The sequence below is a fragment of the Alexandromys fortis genome, unplaced genomic scaffold (genome assembly GCF_014885135.2).
Source record: "Alexandromys fortis isolate MF-2015 unplaced genomic scaffold, M_Fortis_MF-2015_v1.1 scaffold_90, whole genome shotgun sequence".
NCBI lineage: Eukaryota > Metazoa > Chordata > Mammalia > Rodentia > Cricetidae > Alexandromys > Alexandromys fortis.
In genome coordinates this window covers 6,650,634-6,671,829 of record NW_026067985.1, presented here as the reverse complement: position 1 = coordinate 6,671,829, position 21,196 = coordinate 6,650,634, and the positions used below count along the sequence as shown (strand labels likewise).

Genomic DNA, 21,196 nt, shown 5'->3' with positions numbered 1-21,196 from the left:
GTGGCGCACGCCTTCAATCCCAGCACTGGGGAGGCAGAGGCAGGCAGATCTCTGTGAGTTCGAGACCAGCCTGGTCTACAGAGCTAGTTCCAGGACAAGGCTCCAAAGCTACAGAGAAACCCTGTCTTGAAAAAACTAAAAAAAAAAAAAAAAAAAGAAAAAAAGAAAAAAAGAAAGAGAATGAAGGAGCTGTGTATGTGTATATGGTTGATACAACAAACTCAAAAAGAACAGGGGCAATTTAGGATGAAAAGTATGAAAGAGACCTTTATGTTCTGTTTGTATCCTGAGATATTTTCCAAAATCACATATCACTATAAATATTTGAGAACAGTCGGGCAGTGGTGGTTCAGACCTTCAATCCCAGTACTAAGGAGACAGAGGCAGGTAGACCTCTGAATTTGAGACCAGCCTGGTCCACAAAGCGAGTTCCAGCACAGCCAGGGAAACACAGAGAAACTTTTTTTGCGGGGGAGGGGACAACATTAGCAAATGCCCCTGTGTGCTTTGGCTCATGGTGGATGGAACAGTGTGAATTAAAGAGAAACCACTGACCTGGGTCCTCCCTGAAGGACCATTGTCACTGGCCCAACCAGGTGTGTCACTCCCCCAACTCGCACGGCAGCAGTCAGCAACTCCCGCATGTGCACCAGGGCCTGCTTCCGAGTGTTTCCCCGCCGCCATCTTGTCTGTGCAGCCAAAAGGAAGCTGCTACTGGACACCTGAAATGCACAAGAACATGGACACTGACTTTCACAATCATATATTTCAGCTGCCAAAAGCCATTCATTTGCATGTTGTGACCTACCGCTTGGTCAGGGTTGGTGCCAATGAAAGCAAAGAGCTGCCCCAGAAGGACGCTGTAAGTGGGCTTATCCCTGCTGTCCTCAATGGCCAGCGACTGCAAGAGTGTAAAGGAGCTACTGCGGTGACTGGTCACGTGACGACGTCTACAGAAAACAAAACTGTAATAAATGAGCAAACAACCATGCTCAGGGAGGCTGTCTGAACACTGTGTGCTCTAAACATTAGGTTCTTGCCTTGGCCAAAAACTGTTTACCTCTGATTTGCTCTAGTAAATTCCAAGTCTTCGTTACCAATCATTTCCAGGTCAGAAGGAGCAGACATGCTTCGAAGGAAAACTGGCTGCCGGACAGCATGAGATGCCACCTTTGTTTCTGAAGCTGACTTACATGCTGTAAGAAGACGGAAAAATGCTTAACACTTCTGTCTCGTCTGCAGAGAGGTACAGCACAGCTAAGTGTAATGGAAGCACCACACTAAGTGCATCTTCACTTTATGTCAGGGATCAGCTGGTGATCGAGCTAGCAGACAAAACCTAAATATGTCACTAAACTTTATCTTAGCTTGAAAATTTAAAGTCTTTTGTTTTTATTATTAAATTAGATTTCCAAAGAAAGAAAGATTCATTTAATAACTATCATTGTTCATTTCATTTAAGTATTCTTTTTATTCTTTTGAGACAGGGTTTCTCTGTGTAACCTTGTCTGTGCTTGAACTCACTCTGTAGACCAGGCTGGCTTCAAACTCAAGAGATCCTCCTGCCTCTGTCTCCCAAATGCTGGGATTAAAGGTGTGTGTCATCATGCCCAGCTTCAATATAAGCCTTCTCAAAAGGAAGGGAGCTAGGGCTACAGCTCAGTGGTACATCATTTTCTTGGTATGCAGAAGGTCTTAGGTTCAGTGTACAAGACTGAAGAGATGAAAAAGGTAAGAAAACGCAAAATGGAAACACCAATTCCTTTCCCTCCTAATTTTTTTTTTTGCATTGGGATTGACCGTGGCTACTGCATATTAATTAGGCATACAGGCACTGGCCCACTGTGCTGTATCCCTACATCTTTACAGGGCAGGGCCTTGGCACTGTCTAGATTGGCTTTTGTTCTCTAGATGCACAATTTGGAACCTGAATTTTTTTTTTTGCCAGCCTCCAAATTTCTTCATTAAAATAAATGCAGAATCATTTATTTCAGAGACTGCCTTTGACTGTGTGTACGTTTAGGAATATTAAGCTGACTTTGGGCTATTTGAGTGACAGCTCTACCTTGATTATAGCTGTTGGAGAAAATATTACACTTGAGCTAGACCATGACTGCATTATCCTGTTAGATAACCCATTAACAAGACAATGATTGTTTTAGTTTTAATTTTTTTAAAGATTTACTTCATTCTTAAATGTGTATGCATGTGTATGTGTATACACATATATGAGTGTCAGTTTCTATGGAGGCCAAAGGAGAATCCTATCTCCAGAAGCTAGAGTTACAGGTGATTGTGAACCTCCTTACATGGGCGCTGGGGACTGAAATGGTATTCTGCAAGAGCAGGAAGGATTCTTAACAACTGAATTATCTGTCTAGTCCCATAGTTGTTTTATTTTACTTTTTAAATTTTTAAAAATATTTATTTATAACCAGGCGATGGTGGCGCACGCCTTTAATCCCAGCACTCGGGAGGCAGAGGCAGGCGGATCTCTGTGAGTTCGAGACCAGCCTGGTCTACAGAGCTAGTTCCAGGACAGGCTCCAAAGCCACAGAGAAACCCTGTCTCGGAAAAAAAAAATATTTAAATTCTTTTAAAATGTGTGTTGGTATTTGGCCTGCATGTATGTCTGTGTGAGGGAGTTAGATCCGCTAGAACTTCAGTTACAGACAGTTGTGAGCTGCTATGTGGGTGCTGGGAAATGATCCCTGGTCCTTTGGAAGAGTAGCCAGTGCTCTTAACTGCTGAGCCATCTCTCCAGCCCCAGGTTGTTTTATTTAAAATAAATAACTAAATTGAGGGATTGGGGAGATGACTCAAACATTAAAAAGCTTGTCATAGCATCCTGAGAACCAGTATTCAGACCCCCACAACCCATGTAAATGTCAGGTGGGTATGGTGGCCTCCAGAATAGGCTGGCTAGCAAGAAAGACTAGTCATATGGGTGAGCTCTTGGATTAAGCCAGAGGCCTTGCCCCAAGGAATAAGGTGAAAGAGCAATTAAGGATAATTCCCAACCTTAGGCCTCAAAGGCACAAGAACATGTGTACCCCCATACACACATGAAAAGGGGGGAAAACTGAAATAAAATAAGTCAAAATTGTAGGGAAAAGTCCTTTCACATCTTAAGAGTAGGCAGCTTAAATCTAAAATATGGTAAACCTGTTTCTCAACTGCTACCAGCTTGTTATCTATGATTGCGAGCCCCCCTGGAAAGTATCATCAACTTTATTGAGAGACTGAAGTTTCCACTAAAAATAGGCTGTTTTAGCTAAACAAAGGCAACAGTGACCAGGAATATATATAGTGGACCATGTGGGTAACTATTTCCTTGGGAGACACATTTTCAGACCAAGAATTAAAATGTGGAAGAGGGGTCTGGGGAGAAAGCTCAGAGGTTAAGAGTACTTGCTGTTCTTCAAGAAGACCTGGGCTGATTCCCAGCATTCATATGGTGGCTTACAATCATTTGTAACTCCAGTTCCAGGGGATCCAATGCCCTCTTCTAGACTGCCAGCACCAGACACAGACATACATTTTGGTAAAGCACTCATATACATAAAATAATTGTTTAAAAAAACTTTTAAACTTTAAAAAACTAGGCTGGGCGGTGGTGGCGCACGCCTTTAATCCCAGCACTCGGGAGGCAGAGGCAGGCGGATCTCTGTGAGTTCGAGACCAGCCTGGTCTACAGAGCTAGTTCCAGGACAGGCTCCAAAGCCACAGAGAAACCCTGTCTCAAAAAAAAAAAAAAAAAAAAAACTTTAAAAAACTGTGATCTAGGGGCTGGAGAGATGGCTTGGGGTAAAAGCACCAGCTGCTCTTTCAGAGGTCCTAAGTTCAATTCCCAGCAACTACATGGTAGCTCATAATCATCTACAATGAGATCTGGTGCCCTCTTCTGGTGTGTGTATACATAATAAATAAAGAAATCTAAAAAAACATGTCATCTGGGGATTTCCAGTAATAATCAATTCACGGCAAGTCCTGCCAGAAGATCCTATATAATGAAAACCCAGTTTTGAGTAAAGAAAAAAGACTCAGTCTGGTGGTGGTGGTATACACCTTTGACCCCAGCACTTGGGAGGCAGAGGTAGGTGAATCTCTGTGCGTTCCAGGCCAGCCTGGTCTACAAAGCGAGTTCCAGGACAGCCAGGGCTGTTAAACAGAGAAACTCCATCACTCTGTCTTGAAAGAACAAAAACAAAGATACACCAGGAAGGAAGAAAGGAAGGAGGGAAGGAGGGAGAGAGGGAGGGAAGGAGGTAAAAGACTGCCACATAAAAGACTCACAATGCTGATTACATAAATGCTTGTTACTCTGAAAAATAATAGCATGTGTAACTATGAAAACCATGAGCTTAAAACAAGGAGCATAGAAGCACTGATTACATAAACACATGCCATTGCACTCCTCAGATGCCCCAGGAGGAACCTTCAAAGCCAAAGGGGATCCATTCAGGATGACTCCATAGGGATTAAAGTCTTAGAGACAAGAAGGAAAATGCTTATATTTCCTTTTTTGTTGCTCTAGAAAAACCCAGGAGTGGATTATTTAACAATAGTTGATGTCTGGAGCAGTACCAGGTGTCTCTGCTGGTGTCCCTGAGATGCTCCTGGTGAGGCCTGCCTGGGCTGCAATGGTGACGTGCAGCAGCAGCTCGGCTCGGTTCATCAGACTCTTCACCAGAGTCTTTGTTTTGGCCAGGGGGTGAGAGGGCTTCTGAGTGAGAGAATTCACTTCTTGGAGGAACTTCTCCCTAGAGAGAGAGACTAGGGTGGGTTTAGTTGTTCTCCAGCTCACCCCACTCAGCCTTCAGGGATGAGGACAGGAGCTAAGCAGTTACCTAGTGAACACTGCTCACCTGTCCCTTCTTCATCCAACGATTCTGCTTTTTTTGTTTCAAATGCCTGTATTACTTTCTGAGCATTCAAAGAAGAGCTGCAGACTTACCAATAAGTAACTGAGTATCTGGTGAACATGCAACACAAAAAAACTAGCAAGAACTGGACCTGCAGTGTTCTGACCACCAAGGTGAGAAGCCAGTTTGAGAATGAGTAACGGTACTAACCTCAGTGAGAGAACCATGTTTTCAAGATCATTTCCATCAAAGGAGACTTCCTTCATTGAACACAAAAGTTCTAGTTCTTTCATTTTGTTCTAAAGAAGGAAAAAATGAAGAAAAGAAGGTATACATGATCTGCAAGAACCAGGTTTACTATCTATCCATTACTTAGCAGAACAGAAAGAAGTTAAGGTCCAACCACCACCTTTGGTCTGTGCACTCTGCTGTTGTCAGAAGTGATCCCTGCTTTTGTTTCCCCTTTCCAAGCTGCAAGAATTAACTCAGTGCCTTGGACAGGCTGAACAAGTGCTCTACTGCAGGGATATAGCCTCAGACCTAACTTTTTGACACAGTATCTCGGTTTGTAGCAAAGGCTGACAACCGAATTGACAGTCTTCCTGCCTTGACTTCTTGAGTACTGGAATTATATACTTCTATTTGATAAAATTTAAAAATTGCATGGCCTATTTTCTGAGGACTTACGACTCAAAGTGTATTTTTAAATTTTTGTTTTCATTTTTAAGATTTGAAAGCAAAATTTGATAATAATGGGACTATCTTTTCCTTCTATTTACTTATTTGCTTACTTATTACTGTGGGAGTGTGGGAGTATGTGCATGTATGCAAAAATGCCTGTGTGGAGGTTAGAGGACAACTCCTCTCAAGGCTGGGACTCTGGTTAGTTATTAGGCCTGGTGGCAAGCGCCTCAACCCACAGAGAATCTCACCAGCCTGATAATGGTAACTTCTTTAGCCTTCTTCAAAGCTATTCAACCAGTTTAAAATCAAGGACTTGTATACTAACATGCCAATCTAGCTATTTTCATCTAACCTTTTAGAGAATGGGTATGTCACACAGTGTATAAGGTTCCAGAAGAAACACTACTTTCTCTGCATGCATGAGTGTGGAACCTTTGCTCTATAAGTAGTCCCCAGTGGGGACTCACAGTGCACTCACCTCATTAAAATGGTAATCATAGAAGAAAGGCATGTTGTTCTCCAGCTTGCCCTGCATGGCATCCTCAACCTCACTTTGCCACTTCTGCTCCAGTTCAGCCACACTCTAGAAGGGTTGAAAACACAACATGTACACAGACGCAAAAAAAAAAGAAAAAAAAATGAGGACAATCTCAAAGTTTGGAATCTGGGGTAACAGCTATCGAAAATTTATTTAACTTGCCAAAAAAAAAAAAACTGTTTCCAATAGTTGATACATTCCTCCTTTTCACTTACCTGCAGCTGTCTCTCCATGGCATTGAGTTTCTTAAAGGTCTCTCCCATAATTTTACACAATAAATCATATTCTTCAGCATGTTCTTCCTGATATTGGAAATTGATCAGGGACTGCAGTGCATCAACCAAGTTCAAGTGCTTAATAACGCAGGACACTACCATTTCCTCCATGACGTCAGGCTGAATCACTTCTCTGTGGTGACAATGGAAACCAGTCAAGTGTATGATAAACTTAATTTAACAGCACCATATGCAACTGGCTAGAAATCATAGGCTTTGACTCAAACCCTGATTTACCATAACCCTTGTATTCTACTAGAGGAAGAGATAGTGGCATTGTAGATGGTATTCGGTAGCAATTAGCTTAGCATAGTAGCTGATAAAACTGACACTGGCCAATGAAGCTGAAGATCAAAATTAAAGAGATCTCCCTTAGTAAGACTTGTATATTTTGAGTTAGAGTCATATTACAGCTAGAATAAGTCTAAAGCTCTTGACCAGACATTCTGGAAGCTGAGGAGCTGGCTCACTGGGTTGGATAAATAAACCTGAGCACAGCCACATAAAGGTCAGATGACAGCTGGGCAGTAGTGGTACACGCTTTTAATCCCAGCACTTGGGAGACGGAAGCAGGGGGATCTCTGAGTTTGAGGCCAGCCTGGTCTATAGAGTGAGTTCCAGTAGAACCAGGGCAGTTACTCTGTCTCACAAAAAAAAAAACAATCAAACCAAAAAAACCAAAACCAAAAACAATAAAAGTCAGGCGAGGCTGCACATGGCTTCAGTCTCAAGGCTTGGTACAGAGACAGGAGGATCCAGGCACTTGATGGCCAGCATTGCCAACTGTCAAGCTTCATTTAGTAAGAACCCATTTCAAAAGCAAGTGGCTGGGAGTGATAGAGCAGGATGCATATACTAGGTTATACAGAATACTGTTTATGGATCTGAGAGGACTCAGTGGAGAAAGGGACTTGTCAAGTCTAAGAAACCAAATTTGATCCCATGGACACACATGGTAGAAGAGAACCAACTCCTACAAGCTGTCTCCTGACCTCCACACACGTGCCATTGTGTGCATAGGAAAGGGGAGACCCGTGAAGATGACTTCAGCTGAGAACAGCACAAGCACATTTGTGACTCTAACACTTGAGTTTGTCTCTTCCTTGGGAATCAGAAGTAAAAGACATTTTTCTATACTGTATGGAAATCAAAAGATGCTGAGGTCAGATGGAAGGCCAAATTGTCAGAGGAAAATTTAGAGCTTGCCAAGTTTTACCAGGCATTGGAATTCCATAGGAAACATTTTAAGACACAGCTAACAGCCCCACCATTAGACCCTCAGTTTCAACAAGGGTGAGGTGGGGCTGCACACCAATATTGCCAGGGCTGCTTGGCTGTGACTGAAGAGCCACAGAATGAGAGCCACTGGCTGCAATGCTACTGGTTGGCTCACTAAATACTCAGCTCCTGGGGCTGGAGAGATGGCTCAAGGATTAAGAACACTAGTTAGCTGTTCTTCCAGAGGTCCTGAGTTCAATTCCCAGCAACCACATGGTGGCTCACAACCATCTGTAATGAGGTCTGGTGCCCTCTTCTGGCCTGCAGGCATACATGCAGGCAGAATACTGTACACATAATAAATAAATAAATCTTAAAAAAAAAATACTCAGCTCCTGTCCACCACTAAACAAAAGGTTTTTACATAACTGAACTAATTTTTTTTATGGTGTCAGGGCTCAAACCCAGAGACTTATGCATGATAGGAAAACACTCTTCCACTGAGCTAACACCAAGCCCAAGTAAACTTAAAGTTCAAGGTTCACTAGCTAGACATAAAATGAAACATGGTCTCCCCATGATCTGAACATACTTTATACTTGGTCTAAACTGAGGTCGTGCACGCCCAGAAATTTCCCTGAGCTTTATCATGATTCCTGGAGGCAGCCTGATCCGAGGCAGGTCAAAGTAATTCCCAACAGGAGGCACAAGGATGTCTGAAGGGTAGGTAAATTCTCTGTCTTCTTCTATGGTCAGAGGCAGTGGAGAGGGACTCGGAGTAAGGGCAGGGGAGATAACACCATTGGCTTCCACCTGCCATTGGCACCTGGAAAGAGAGAAATGAGGCTCTTCACTCCTTCTTAACAAAGATTACTAGAAAGCCATTTGAGTGGTTGTAGCTACATCAGATACAAGAAAGCTCATATGATGTGTTCAGTATGTATTCAGCAAACCTTCTCCAAAGGCTACTGAGCACTTTGTGGAAGCTACCTCCTTTTTTCCCTGAGAATCTACATCCTTTCCAACATATACTTAAGAAACCATGGGGCTTCATAGTAAAAGCTGAAAGCATTACACGGTTACAACCCCCCATTATGTCTGATTTGCTCATCATACATCTACCCTACCTGTATAGTCTTTGAGCTGGAGAAAAACTCATGCAGTTCCAAGAAAAGTTAGCAAAGTAAGACTGAGAAGGCAGGAGGTGTCATTTTTATCCCATTCGTCAGATACTAAGACACCAATGAGAGGGTCAGGTAGTGGCACATTTAACTGAGAAATGCACTGAGTGCTGTTTACCAGATGAAGTCTACTGTTTGTGGGCAAAAGTTTCTCCATGCAGACTTTCTGTTACCTTTGTAAAAGTTTGGAACGCAATAGTTCCTGACAGGCTTCCTCTTCTTTGGTAATTTCTGGTCCATTGTACAGGATTCTTAACATGGAACAAGCTAACACAGACAGACCTAAGGCCAGGTCTACCAGGAAGGGCAAGCCTCCCGAGACATCCTCCGAGGACTCCTACAATGCACACAGGGGCAAACCACATGCACAGTCAGTGGACACTAGCAGAGCACTGCAAGCTGAACTGTACCACACTGGACCATCCCCATTGGGTTTCACAGAGCAGCACTGGGTACAGTACCCAACATCAGAAACAAAGACTGGCACTGGAATGACCACTGAATGAGGTCTCAACACAGTTCTGAGGAGTGAACTTTATCTTAGAAACAAGCACAAACCACATGCAAAAAGCTAGAATGCTTTATTAGGTTATGCCTAGTCAAAGAAGAGTTATTCTGTCACCGAGTGCACTGAGGTTACAGGGAAACACCTGCATATCTTCTGGGTAGCAGTCCTTTTTGCCTGATAAACAGAGGACAGAGACCCCTATCTCATAGGGTGCACATGCTAGCTGGCAGCTCGGCCTGAGAGGGGGAGGCTCTGTGCTGGGTCAAGTTCTAATAACCTCCAAGTCTATAGTATAACCCAAGGGGGAAGTCCAACTGCTTATGCCAACTGAGTGTTCGGCTGCCTTTGCCCTGTGGGAACATGCTAGAGCCAGGTCACCTCTTCAGGCCTCAAAGAATCCTAGCCACAGGTTTCTGTGCTGCTGAACTGACTTTAGGTCCCATCTCCTTTAATTCCACAGAACGACCACTCACTCCTGCTAGGTTCCTATTTGTTGATGAGGAGACAAATGAAAGAGTGGTTCATATTTTGCCCTGTTTTCAGGGCAAATATGATCTATGTCACCAAGGCACACAGGACAGATTAGGTTCAGTACCTGAGCGCGAACTGTGCAAGCAAAGCCCCACATGGCTTTGTCAGGAGTGTTGTGCTCACGGCCACTTCTCATCTCAAAGGAGAAGGTGACTGTATCGCCTTCAACCTTAAGATTTAAGGGGGAAAATGAACTTTAAGAAAGACAAATAATTTTCAAGAGAGCGATGTATTTCAGAGATTGATTTTTTGAAAAAATTTTTTTGATATACAGTCTTACTCTGAATGCATGATCCTCCTGTCTCATCCTCTAGAGTATTGGATCACAGGAGTTTACCACCAAATCTCTGGCTTAGAGATTTACTTTATTTTATTAATTCATTTTTTTTTTTTAAGATAGGGTCTCTCTATGCAGCTCTGGCTAGCTGGAACTCACTATGTAGACCAGGCTGGCCTCAAACTCACTGAGATCCACCTGTGCTTTGTTCTCTCCCCTCATTTCTTCTGAACCTAACTTGCGCCAAGGAGGAGGCAAAGAGTAGATCAAGATTTAGCTCACCCAGACGTCTGGGCAGACCATTGTCACTGGCTAATTAAAGTGTGCAACACGCTAATTGTGTGTGCAGCATATAAGCTCAGGAAACATGCTAAGCATATTTGGGGTCAGTGGGCTTCTGATCCCTATTTGTGCTCTGGGCATACACTAATGAGTAGCTCAAAGGCCCAGATTATAAAGCGTAACCCTACTCATATCAGTTTGAGAACAGATTGTTATTTTTCTTCAAAGGACAAATTCATTTGAAAACATTAAGTCAAAAGTTTTAAATTGCAGCATAGTGTGGTCCTTGTCCACAGCAGGACCCTGGGAAGGACTAGCAGCCCAACCCCCAAGGGAAGAACTAGGTACGATAGCTGCTGACCACAAAGAACCCTATGGATGGATTCAATCTCTAGCATGGACAAGGGTCTGATGTTCTGAAAGCAAAAGGAGGGTAATTCTGAAGAGAAATGGGAAAGTCGTAGGTCTAACAACCTGGAACCACCCTAACTAACTAAAGTCCCCATGGCAAAAGCTTTCTGGGGTTATAGTTAGTCCGTGGCCCATGAAGTATGGTCACCTTTCTTTTCTAGAAAGAGGTTGTGACTTGATACCATACCTTCACCAAGTCCTTCGGCCAACCAGTTCCTAAGACACTACGGCTGCCATATCCCAGAGTGTTGCCTCCATATTCAGCAACCTTCCTACTGTTTGTGTTAGGCCCCGCGTATATCACCAACTTCAAAACAGAAAATAGACTGTTAGACTGTAAAAGAAAAACAAAAACAACATCTACAAATAAAGAGGCTGCAAAAAATATTTGTAAAAAAACATATACATAACCAGAAAATGGTGTCATTATAACATAACTAGTAGATCTTCATATTTAAGGTCTAACTGATACAAGTTTGGAAGCAATCGCCCGGCTGGTGTTTATAATACAGCCAAAGAAAAATAATGACTAAAATTATTAATAGGCATATTTTCTTTCTTTCTTTCTTTCTTTCTTTCTTTCTTTCTTTCTTTCTTTCTTTCTTTCTTTCTTTCTTTCTTTTTTCCTTTCTCCATGACAGGGTTTCTCTGTGTAGCCTGGCTGTCCTGGAACTCATTCTGTAGATCAGGCTCACCTCAAACTTAAGAGATAGATCCACCTGCCTCTGCCTCCCGAGAGCTGGGATTGAAGGCATGCACCACCACCACCCGGCAACAGGTATATTTCTTATGTTTTCAAATCTCTATTATTACAGGGACATGAAGGCTTAAATAGTTATGCCTGGCTACCGTGCATTTCTTTTTTCTTCTTTTTTTTTTAAATTTATTTATTTATTATGTATACAATATTCTGTCTGTGTGTATGCCTGCAGGCCAGAAGAGGGCACCAAACCTCATTACAGATGGTTGTGAGCCACCATGTGGTTGCTGGGAATTGAACTCAGGACCTTTGGAAGAGCAGGCAGTGCTCTTAACCTTTGAGCCATCTCTCCAGCCCCCTGTGCATTTCTTAAATAGCTATTTTCATCAGAGTTATCTGAACTCATTAACAAAAGGTACAGTCTGGTCCCTGAAGTTCTCCCCAAAATTAATAAAGTGAACTAATATAGGTAGGTTCTAATACCTAATACAAAATAAAAGCACCCCCCCTCCAAAAAAATCAATCAATAAATAAGGATTAAAAAATGCAACAAAGTGAAAACAAGCCACACATTCTTGGAATGTTGCTTAATGGCATAAAAAGAAATGACAAAGTATGGGTCAGGAAGGTGGTTGCTGCTTGTAGGGACAATTTTCATCTGTTAATACTATTCTCCTATCACCCATTTACATCCAGTTGGCTGATGCTCTTTGTTATTAAAGTTGTATCTTCATGATATATGTACATGGGGCATGAGTGCCTCAGCCCGTGTGGGAAGATGAGAGGACAACTTTGTGAAGTTAGTTCCCTCCTTCTACTTGTGAGTGGGTTTTAGGTATCTATATGGGGTCATTAGGCTTCTGCTACATAAGCCTTAACTACTGAGCCCTCTGGCCATCACTGGATGCTTTTCTAATATAAAAGAAAGAGAGCAACAGCTCACTTAGCATTCAAGTATGTCCAGAGGAAAGAGCACTCTGGCTTCCATAACTACCAAGTCCAAGGGCTACAGTGCACTCTGTCATACCTGGTAACTAAGCTCGGATGTGAAAGCTGCATCTTTAACACTGGATGGATGTTGCTAGCTAGTGAGCTCTTATCTTTTAGACCGCTTGCTGACAGCACCCAGGGACCATAGGGAGAGAAAATATGTTTGTCTACATAGTAAGCCTCCTTGTGAATCATAATTCTAACATACAGGGCAGGCACTAGTTTACACTAGAAGATGCAAATTATCATTTTTAAAGGAAAAACAAAATGATACCAACTAAAGTGGTAACTTCTGTTTGCACATGAGGCACTGCAGGTACAACACTTGAACTGAGGAGACAAGCAGGCTGGAGCCAGGCTCCACAAAGCATCTTAGCTGCAGGCAAAGGCGAGTTTTGAGGACACTTTTTCAACTCCTCCATACATCTAGGATTCTTGACTCTCCTAAAAATCTAATGGGGAAGAGGATTTCACATCTCTTGGTCATGTGTCTTACCTTCTCAAGGCAGATGTGGCTAAGTTCTTTACCTTTACTGTAAAAGCCTCCTGAGATGGGGTTAAGATCAGTTGCCCTTACCGTTCACAAAGGGCAGAGATGACATGTAGCTGACCAATGACATGAAGACGGCATATGCAGTGCTACTCTGTGCTCTTTCACTAGCCTTTCCTCATGAATCCAATGTGGTTGTTTAAACCCTGACTTTTCTAAATGGCCATTAAGCCACCAGTTGGGAACTGGTGTAATGGCCACTGCTCTTCCTCAAAATCTGTAGGCGCCTGAGACAATGACAAAGAAAACACAAACCAGACTAAAGCACATCTGAACCTTCTAAAAGCCACCTTCTTCCATAGGACACATGAGAAGCCCCAAGAACTGAACAGGGAGATCTTTTCAGATGAACAGTCATCACACATCTACATGACTCCCAAGACGGAAGGTAGGAGGCAGCAGAGTCACAGGAAGTCCTCTCTCCAAGCTCATGGACACTTACAAAGACAGTGTCTACATGCCCTAACAGTCCTGCTCTCAGACACAGAGCTGTGGCTCTTCAAATCCCTCAGTCACTATATTCCAAAGCACTAGCTGAGGGTAGTCTCCTGAGAGAGACCTATAGGCAGAAATTAGTCAAGAATGGCAGCCAGTGCAAAGAAAAATAAGAAGCAGCTAAGTTGAGGCAGCAGTGACAACCCATTCCTGCTTACTTTGTCATAGTCGTATTGCGACGAGCATCTGCTATCAAATCGTAGATACAGGCAGCGAGCTCCTGGGATATGAACAGTCTCTTTAAATTTATAGTTATCTCTGACAGGGTGTACTGTTTCCACAGTCTTCCCAGCAGCCCATGGGGCAGGGATCTTTAAGCCAGTGAGAAAGCCTGGCTCTTCCTTTTCTTCTAACATTCTAAAACCAGAGAAAGAGAAAGTTGTGTAGCTTAACAAGGAAACAAAACAAAAACAAGCATAAAGTGCAGAACACAGGTTAAGAAACTGTTTTAAGTTTCCCAGAGCACACAGTATGACAAACACCCTACCATGTAAGTACTGAGCAGCAATGGAAAGCATTTGAGAATGCTCTATACTCATGTCTTTATCTTCTTGTTGGCAGGCAATATATTACTTCTCAACACACAAGCTTAGAGCACTGCACATGCATTCAGGAAAAGACCTTTGATAATTCTCCTCAGAAGTCCTGGGGGTGGGGCTGAAGACAGTCACTTTCCCAACCCCACAGGCTCAGTGCTCAGAAACTGTGGCAACCCCACAAGTCTCCAGATGCTTTCCCTTGCAGTTTTACTCAGGAAAGGTGCCTGTGAAGCCCCCTTCTCCATTCTCATCTAACCTGCAAGAACTCCATGGAGCCTGAGGCTATCCAACACAAACTTAAACTCTGAACTTGGCTGCATGAAGTCACTTCCTTTGCTTCAGCTTCACCACAGAGCTGTGCTGATGCCAGTCACTCAATGCTAAGGAAAAAAGTTAGGCCCAGCATTAAGGAAGCACAACCTGGAGAGTCAGGCGTTCAAAGACAGCCTGAGCTACAGTGAGTGTTTAGCCAGCCTGGGACACCAGAGAATGTCTCAAAAAAGACAGAAAGGGTTGGGAGGGAGAGAAGAAAGGAAAACAGCCAACCACACGGGGAAGCTTCTGCCTTATAGTCCCAACTCCATGATTATCGAGATGGGAGGACCATTTGAACCTCTGCCCCTTTAAAAACAAACCAGGCATGGTGCACACACCTTCAAATCCAGCACTCAGGAGACAGAGGCAGGTAGAACTCTGAGTGTGAAATCAAAGTGAGTTTCAGGCCATCCAAGACTATATAATAAGACCCTGTCTAATAACAAAACAACAATAAAACCACATACCAAAAAATAATAATAATAACAATATAAATAAATAAATCTGCCAAATTAAATGATTCTTGCATGTTTACTACTATGAGAGTTTCAATTCAATCTTAAATGTTCCCCTTCTCATAAGGGAATATAGTCTAACTTATCCCTATAAATTGAAAACAATTCTATAGCTACCTGTGAAATTCTGGCCCCAAGGTATTTTCTTTTCCAGTTAAATAATCCTAGCTAAAAGTAACTGTTGCAAAAGAAGTACAAGGCTTTCACCAGAAGAAAGTAAAGAAGCCGTGTGCACGTTACCTCTCCTCAGGGAACAGCCTGCACTTCTGGTCTGAGGTGCCACACGGGGAACAGCGCACCTCAGCAAAAACCGGACACTGGGTTTTAAGCAGCAAGGCCGTCTGAAACACAAAACCATCTGATGCCTTTACTGGGGTGGCTCCCGACACAGACTTACAAGTCACACTTGCAGCCTTACAGTCCTAGTTGCCCTCCTTCTCTTGGAAGCACCCATTAGTAAGGAAACACACACACACCTTGCGTGTACTTTACTCTCAGCTAGTTGAGGACTCAGAACACTAGATGTGAGGCAGGCTGTCCAATTCTGCACATTAGTACCTCTATACAATTGGTCAACACCCAACACTTGCTAGACCAGAGCTAGTTATTAAGTCACACAAACAAATAAAATCTGTCCCATAACACGCTTGTTTGTTGTTTAGGACTTTGAGGTTTTCTTGACAAAAACTGGCTGCAGTGTTCTCATGTCTTCTGTGGCAAAGTAAGGTGTGCAGAGAGCAGGTCAGGCCCACCTGGCTGGTGTAGAGCACAAGCTGCACCAACTGCGGCATCAGGGCGTCGGCCATGGTCAAGGTCTGCAAATTGGGGTGCATCAGGGAGGTCAGCAACACTGGAAGAAGGTGACCAAGCATAGTGGCCTTGGTAACTTGTTCCAAGCCTTTTAACCTACAAGCCCAGGAAAAAAACACAGCCTAAGCAATTTCATACATGGAGAGCAACCACCACATTCAATGTATAAGAATTCCCTCAAACATATCTCTTTAAACCCGTCAATTCCATCCATTTCTCAATCCCCTACCACTTTTCAGTCTAGGTCATACAGCTCTGGGCCCCCACAGTACTTCATTAACAGATCCTGAAGTGCTGTGACTCTAAGCACTCAGTGCTGCCCTTCCAGGTCTCTGGCCTCTGGTCTGCAGGTTCTCTACTATGCTGAGACTGAAAGGAGAGATGGAGGGCTACAAAGTGAATTTACCAGCTCACAGTCCAAGACCTCCACCTGGGGAGTAGCAATTGAGGCTCATGTACATTTTAGAAGCAGGCAAAAAAATTATTTTAATAATTGTAATGGTGGCAAAATATACCTAACATATAATTTATTATACTGATCATTTTGAAGCATACGTTTCAGGGTTAGAATGTTCAACCATTACCACTGCCTATCACTCTAATTCTATCCTACAAACCCAAACCCTATACCTGTTTGGGAAGAAATCTCCTCCTCCAGTCCTAGTAACTACCACTCAACTTCCTTCATGTATGGTTTTGGCTACTAACTAGGCAGATTTAAAATCTGTCTTTAAAGTCACTTTCTTAGTATCTCATTTCCCTGCTAGAAGGACCAAAGCCTGCCCATCTCTCTAAGAAAGAAGGGAGCCATGAGTCCTCCAAGGTGACTGAGGTATTGGAGTTGAAAGGAGAAGTGGGTGCCCCATTTCAGCTTCCCCCATTACATTCCGCCTATGCTGCAAGTGGAGATCAAATGTCTTCATAAGCCTTGGTGCAAAGCCTACCTGGGTACTACTATAGTGTTCTCAGCCTAAATTCCCATCTACAATCTTTAAACGAGCAACAACCAATGTATGGGAGAGACACAGTGAAACAAAGACCGTTGCAAGGTCACATAAGGTCAATATATCATAAAAATACAGTGTGTAACTCATTTTGAAAAGCAAGCATGGAAGAAATTTTGTGAGGGGCTCATATCTGGAAAAGTCAAAGACAGGAGGTCTGTTGGAGGGAGGGGCCGCTTGTTCTTCCTGGCCGCCCTGCTAGCTTTCACCCAAAATAATCACATAGAAAACTATTAATTAAATTGCTGCTTGGCCCATTAGCTCTAGCTCCTTATTGGCTAATTCTTACATCTTAATTTAACCCATTTCTAGTAATCTGTGTATTGCCATGTGGCAGTGGCATACTGGCAAAGATTCGGCATGTCTTACTCTGGCGACTCCATGGTGTCTCTACCTGACTCCTCTTCCCAGCATTCTGTTTAGTTTTCCCTGCCTAGCCCTGTTCCCCTATAGCTCTGCTATAGGCCCAAAGCAATTCCTTTATTAACCAATGAAAGCAACACATAGTCAGAAGGACCTCCTACACCAGTGATATGAGGCACTGTGTCAGTGACACTTGTGCAGCACAGAGTTATCTGTACCACTATGTCACTTTACCCCAAAGGAACCATGCACAACACTGATTAAAAGCAATTTTGAGCTGGATATGGTAGGGTACATCTTTGATTCCACCACTTCAGAGGATTTCTGTTAGCTCAAATCTGGTCTTATCCAGACCAAATATATAGTGAGTTCCAGAATAGTCAGGGTTATGTAGAGAGACCCTATCTCAGAAATGAATGAATGAATAAATAAAATAAAATAAAATAAAATAAAATAAAATAAAAGGAAGAAAAAGAGTAAGAACAAAAGAAAAGCAAGCAAGGCCAACTTGAGGGCAATGGCAGTATTGGAGGCCAGGCTACCCAACAAACCTTGCCAACATTAGGTCACAGTGCAAGCGTAGGGTCAGTCTCACCTAAAAGCATATTAAAATGTATGAGTACCCTTGGTGTTACAGCACCATTTCAGCCTTTCTCACATGCATGTTTGTATACTTTCTAAAAAGTCTCATTTGATAAGCTGCAGCTGGTAATCCCCATGCTCACCTTTGCTCTCGGTCAGCTATGTCACTGTTGATGAGGGCAGTGGTGACCTGCTGCAGCATTTCCAGTACTTCATCACATCCAGTCAGGATCTGGGTGGCAAGAGCCAAAATACTGGCTTTTAACTCCTAGGTAGAAAAGACCATGAGGTTAGTTTCCAGCATTGTGATAAAAAATGCATGCTCACAATGACAACATGACATGATGTGTTTATTCAACAACACATTTCCAGATGAAATGATGTGGCCAGAAGCCCAATGCAGTGAGCTCCTCTTGGGTGGCAGGTAGGAATTTGACTTGGGAGGCCAGAGTCTGGAGTGCAGCTAGAAATATGCAGTATTTCACAGGGAAGGCACTGTGTATCTAGCAGCAAGGCCTAGCTCCCGTCCCATTCAGCACAAGAGCGTTCCTGGAGGCCCAGACACTGTCCGGGTGAAGGACTGCCTTGGGTGGTATGAGCACAGCTAAAGAGAAAAACACAACAGTAAAAAGCACATGTACAGGCAGTGAGTAAAATGAGACAAACCACAGCATACTGAAATAGAACAAGTGGCCTTGTCCTAAAGTCTTGGCCCAGCACATTTAAAATGCAGCACATTGAAAAGCCCAGTTAAAGCAGTAGCAATGGGCTACTGAACATGAAAGAACAGGACAGACTGTCTGGGAATGCAAACTGTTAAGAAATACAAGGCAAGAGCACAGAACAGTTCAGTTCACAGCTAGTTTCTCATGTTTAAAAAAAAGAGAGAACTAACTCTACACGGCATCTGTGCCTTGTTTCTACTTGGAGGTGCTATACCACCTAGCTCATTCTGCTCTTGACAAGAGTCTTTCTACACCTCTGTGCTATTTAATTAAGAATTTATAAAATTCACTGGGCAGTGGTGGCACACGCCTTTAATGAGGCAGGGGCAGGCAGATCTCTGTGAGTTTGAGGCCAACCTGGTGTAGAGTGAGTTCCAGGACAGCCAGAGCTGTTACTCAGAGAAACCCTGTCTCAAGGGTGGGGGGGAAGTTTTTTGTTTTGTTTTCTTTTAAATAAGAGTCTCACCATGTAATGTAGTCCTGGTAGGTCTGGAACTCACTGAAAGCTGGGCCTCAAACTGAAAAAGATCCACCTGGCTTTGCCTCTTGAAAGCTGGGATTAAAGGCATGTGCCACCAAGCACAGCTCCAATTTGTTTTTATTTATGTGTATGTATGTGAGACTACATGAGTTTATGGGTACCTCATGTGTGCAGGTGCCTATGGAGGCCACATTCTAATTCCTAGAATGTTATGAACTGCCACGTGGGAAAGCAGGAACAGGACTGATTCCCTCAGGCCTGCAGCAAGCACTTTACCTGCTGAGCCCTTTCACTTAGTATGGAGGCAGGATCTCACACTGTGGTTCAGGCTAGCCTAGAATACACTATGTAGCCCAGGCTGACCTTTGATTTTCCACAATCCTTATGGCTCAGCCTCTAAAGTTCTGGGATTTTGGGTGTGTGCCAACCGATCAAACTCTCAAAAATGAAATTTTCAACAGCAATGCAAAAAGGGCCCTGACTGTCTATCAGAACAACAACAACCACTGCTATAAAAAAACATCTGTGCACTGCCATATTATCATATGCAAACAAAAGGCTGAGTTTACAAAGATGCTCATTTAAAAACAGTCACAGAAAACTAAATGGACTATATGGTTAGAAACTAGTCAAAGATCAAAATTTATCGTCTTAAGTTATTTAAACAAAAAGAATATAAAACCATGCAAATATTGGAATTGGTTAGAATGTAATGCTCTCAAACTGACTTTGAAGTGTAGTGAGATCATTTTTGGGTCAAAATTTAACAATTCTTACAAAACAAAAAGAAACAAAGGCACAAAGAGACCACCCAGAGCAAATGAATAACACATTATGAGAGTGTCACAAACATGGTGTAAGCACTGGGCAATGACAGAGAGACCTATGAAATGAGTGACAGAAGCCCTCCCACAGCAATATCAACAACACTGTGAATCTGACATCTTCTACACAGAAATTCAGCAACTGTGGAGGAAGCATCGTTGAAATAGAGCTTGTGTTTACCTGTACCTTCAATGTCTCTCCCTGCAAGGAGCTGTCACTGTCATCATTCTCATCAGGTTTAATCAAAATAGTGTTACTGAGAAGGTGATTCTGAACTGCCATCAGATAGCGCAGGCAGGAAGATGCAGCCTTTAATACAAATAAGGACATTAAGTGACCTCCCTGAGACTGAAAGGCTCGTTTACCATCACGTTTTTAAAAGATCTCCACAAGAGAAATAAAAAGAGGAAGCACATAGATAAAAGAACACAGTTTCCCAAGGAAACTGCAGGCACGGGGCTTTCAATGTAGGCCTGACACACTTACTAGCCTTCTTGCCTTCCACCATGTGGCCCTTAACACTCTCCCCTGCCTCTCACTCACATCTCTACAGCAGAATCCACCCAAACCCTTCAGGAACTTACTGGTTCCAAGCAACCTCTGAAATGCACTGAGTTAGGAAACAGGACTAAATTAACAGAGGAAACTCTCCCACATAAGACAGAACTCCAAATGTAGTAAACAGCAGTGCCTCTGTCTGTCTTTTCTCCCTTTCTTGGGAGAGTGCTCTTAGGGATTTGCCCATGTGCACATTTCCCAGGTAAGCTTGGTCCACCTACAGACTCTCCTGAGAGGAGACAACACTTACAGGTACAGTTGAAAGGAGCTTCTGAAAATCATCTTTGGAGACGGTTTGGCACTTGGTGATTAGGATACAGGACTCTCGCACAACAATCTTCAGGATATAGTGTAAGAGCTCATCATTGAGTCTTTAAAACAAGGAACATAAATAGCACACTTGGTAAGAGATAATGAAGCAGCTAATTCTCTCTTCCATAAAGTCATCAAACCAACGGGACACACCACAAAGCAAATTTATTTTCACAAAATGCTGCCCTACCTCCTAATTCAAGTATTTTAGAAGTAACTATTAAAAAAAAAAAAAAAAAAAAAAAAACAAAGTCATCACCTCCTAGCTCCAACATGCAGCTTCTTTTTGGTTTTTTCAAGACAGGGTTTCTCTGTGTAACAGCCCTAAGCTGTCCCAGAACTCACTTTATAGACTAGACTGGCCTCGAACTCAGTGAGATCCACCTGCCTCTGCCTCCCAAGTGCTGGGATTAAAGGCGCACGCCCCCACTGCCCAGCACATGCAGCTTCTTTCACAGAGAGCAAGCCAACTGCCCATAAGATTCCCCTCACCCATTGCTTCTGCTAAGGACTTCCCAGACCCACAGCTTCACTGATAATATTGACCATACTGAGATTTCAACACTTAAGACAACTGCAGGATTTACTATCTTTCATTGGGCCCAGAATTTAGGCTCAACATGCTAGTTACCTTATTAGCTAAAACAGAAGATTAAAAATCA

At 43.0% G+C, this 21,196-nt stretch overlaps 1 protein-coding gene across 9 annotated transcripts in view; it reads right to left on the bottom strand.

Moving 5' to 3' along the window:
* Hectd4 (HECT domain E3 ubiquitin protein ligase 4) overlaps positions 1–21,196 on the bottom strand; it is a 182,052-nt gene that overhangs the window by 79,040 nt on the left and 81,816 nt on the right. For 4 of the 9 annotated variants that reach the window (XM_050158911.1, XM_050158912.1, XM_050158919.1 and 1 more), the window contains exons 16-32: positions 20,473–20,593; positions 19,845–19,973; positions 17,777–17,901; positions 15,627–15,780; positions 15,115–15,215; positions 13,664–13,862; positions 10,958–11,104; positions 9,865–9,969; positions 8,935–9,098; positions 8,173–8,406; positions 6,303–6,495; positions 6,028–6,132; positions 5,076–5,164; positions 4,588–4,763; positions 1,061–1,196; positions 809–965; positions 556–722 (exon numbers count right to left, since the gene is read on the bottom strand). In XM_050158911.1, the coding sequence (XP_050014868.1) occupies positions 556–722; positions 809–965; positions 1,061–1,196; positions 4,588–4,763; positions 5,076–5,164; positions 6,028–6,132; positions 6,303–6,495; positions 8,173–8,406; positions 8,935–9,098; positions 9,865–9,969; positions 10,958–11,104; positions 13,664–13,862; positions 15,115–15,215; positions 15,627–15,780; positions 17,777–17,901; positions 19,845–19,973; positions 20,473–20,593 (2,502 nt within the window). The remainder of the gene's footprint in view (positions 1–555; positions 723–808; positions 966–1,060; positions 1,197–4,587; positions 4,764–5,075; positions 5,165–6,027; positions 6,133–6,302; positions 6,496–8,172; positions 8,407–8,934; positions 9,099–9,864; positions 9,970–10,957; positions 11,105–13,663; positions 13,863–15,114; positions 15,216–15,626; positions 15,781–17,776; positions 17,902–19,844; positions 19,974–20,472; positions 20,594–21,196) is intronic. The other 5 variants (XM_050158915.1, XM_050158916.1, XM_050158917.1 and 2 more) reach the window with 5 other exon arrangements.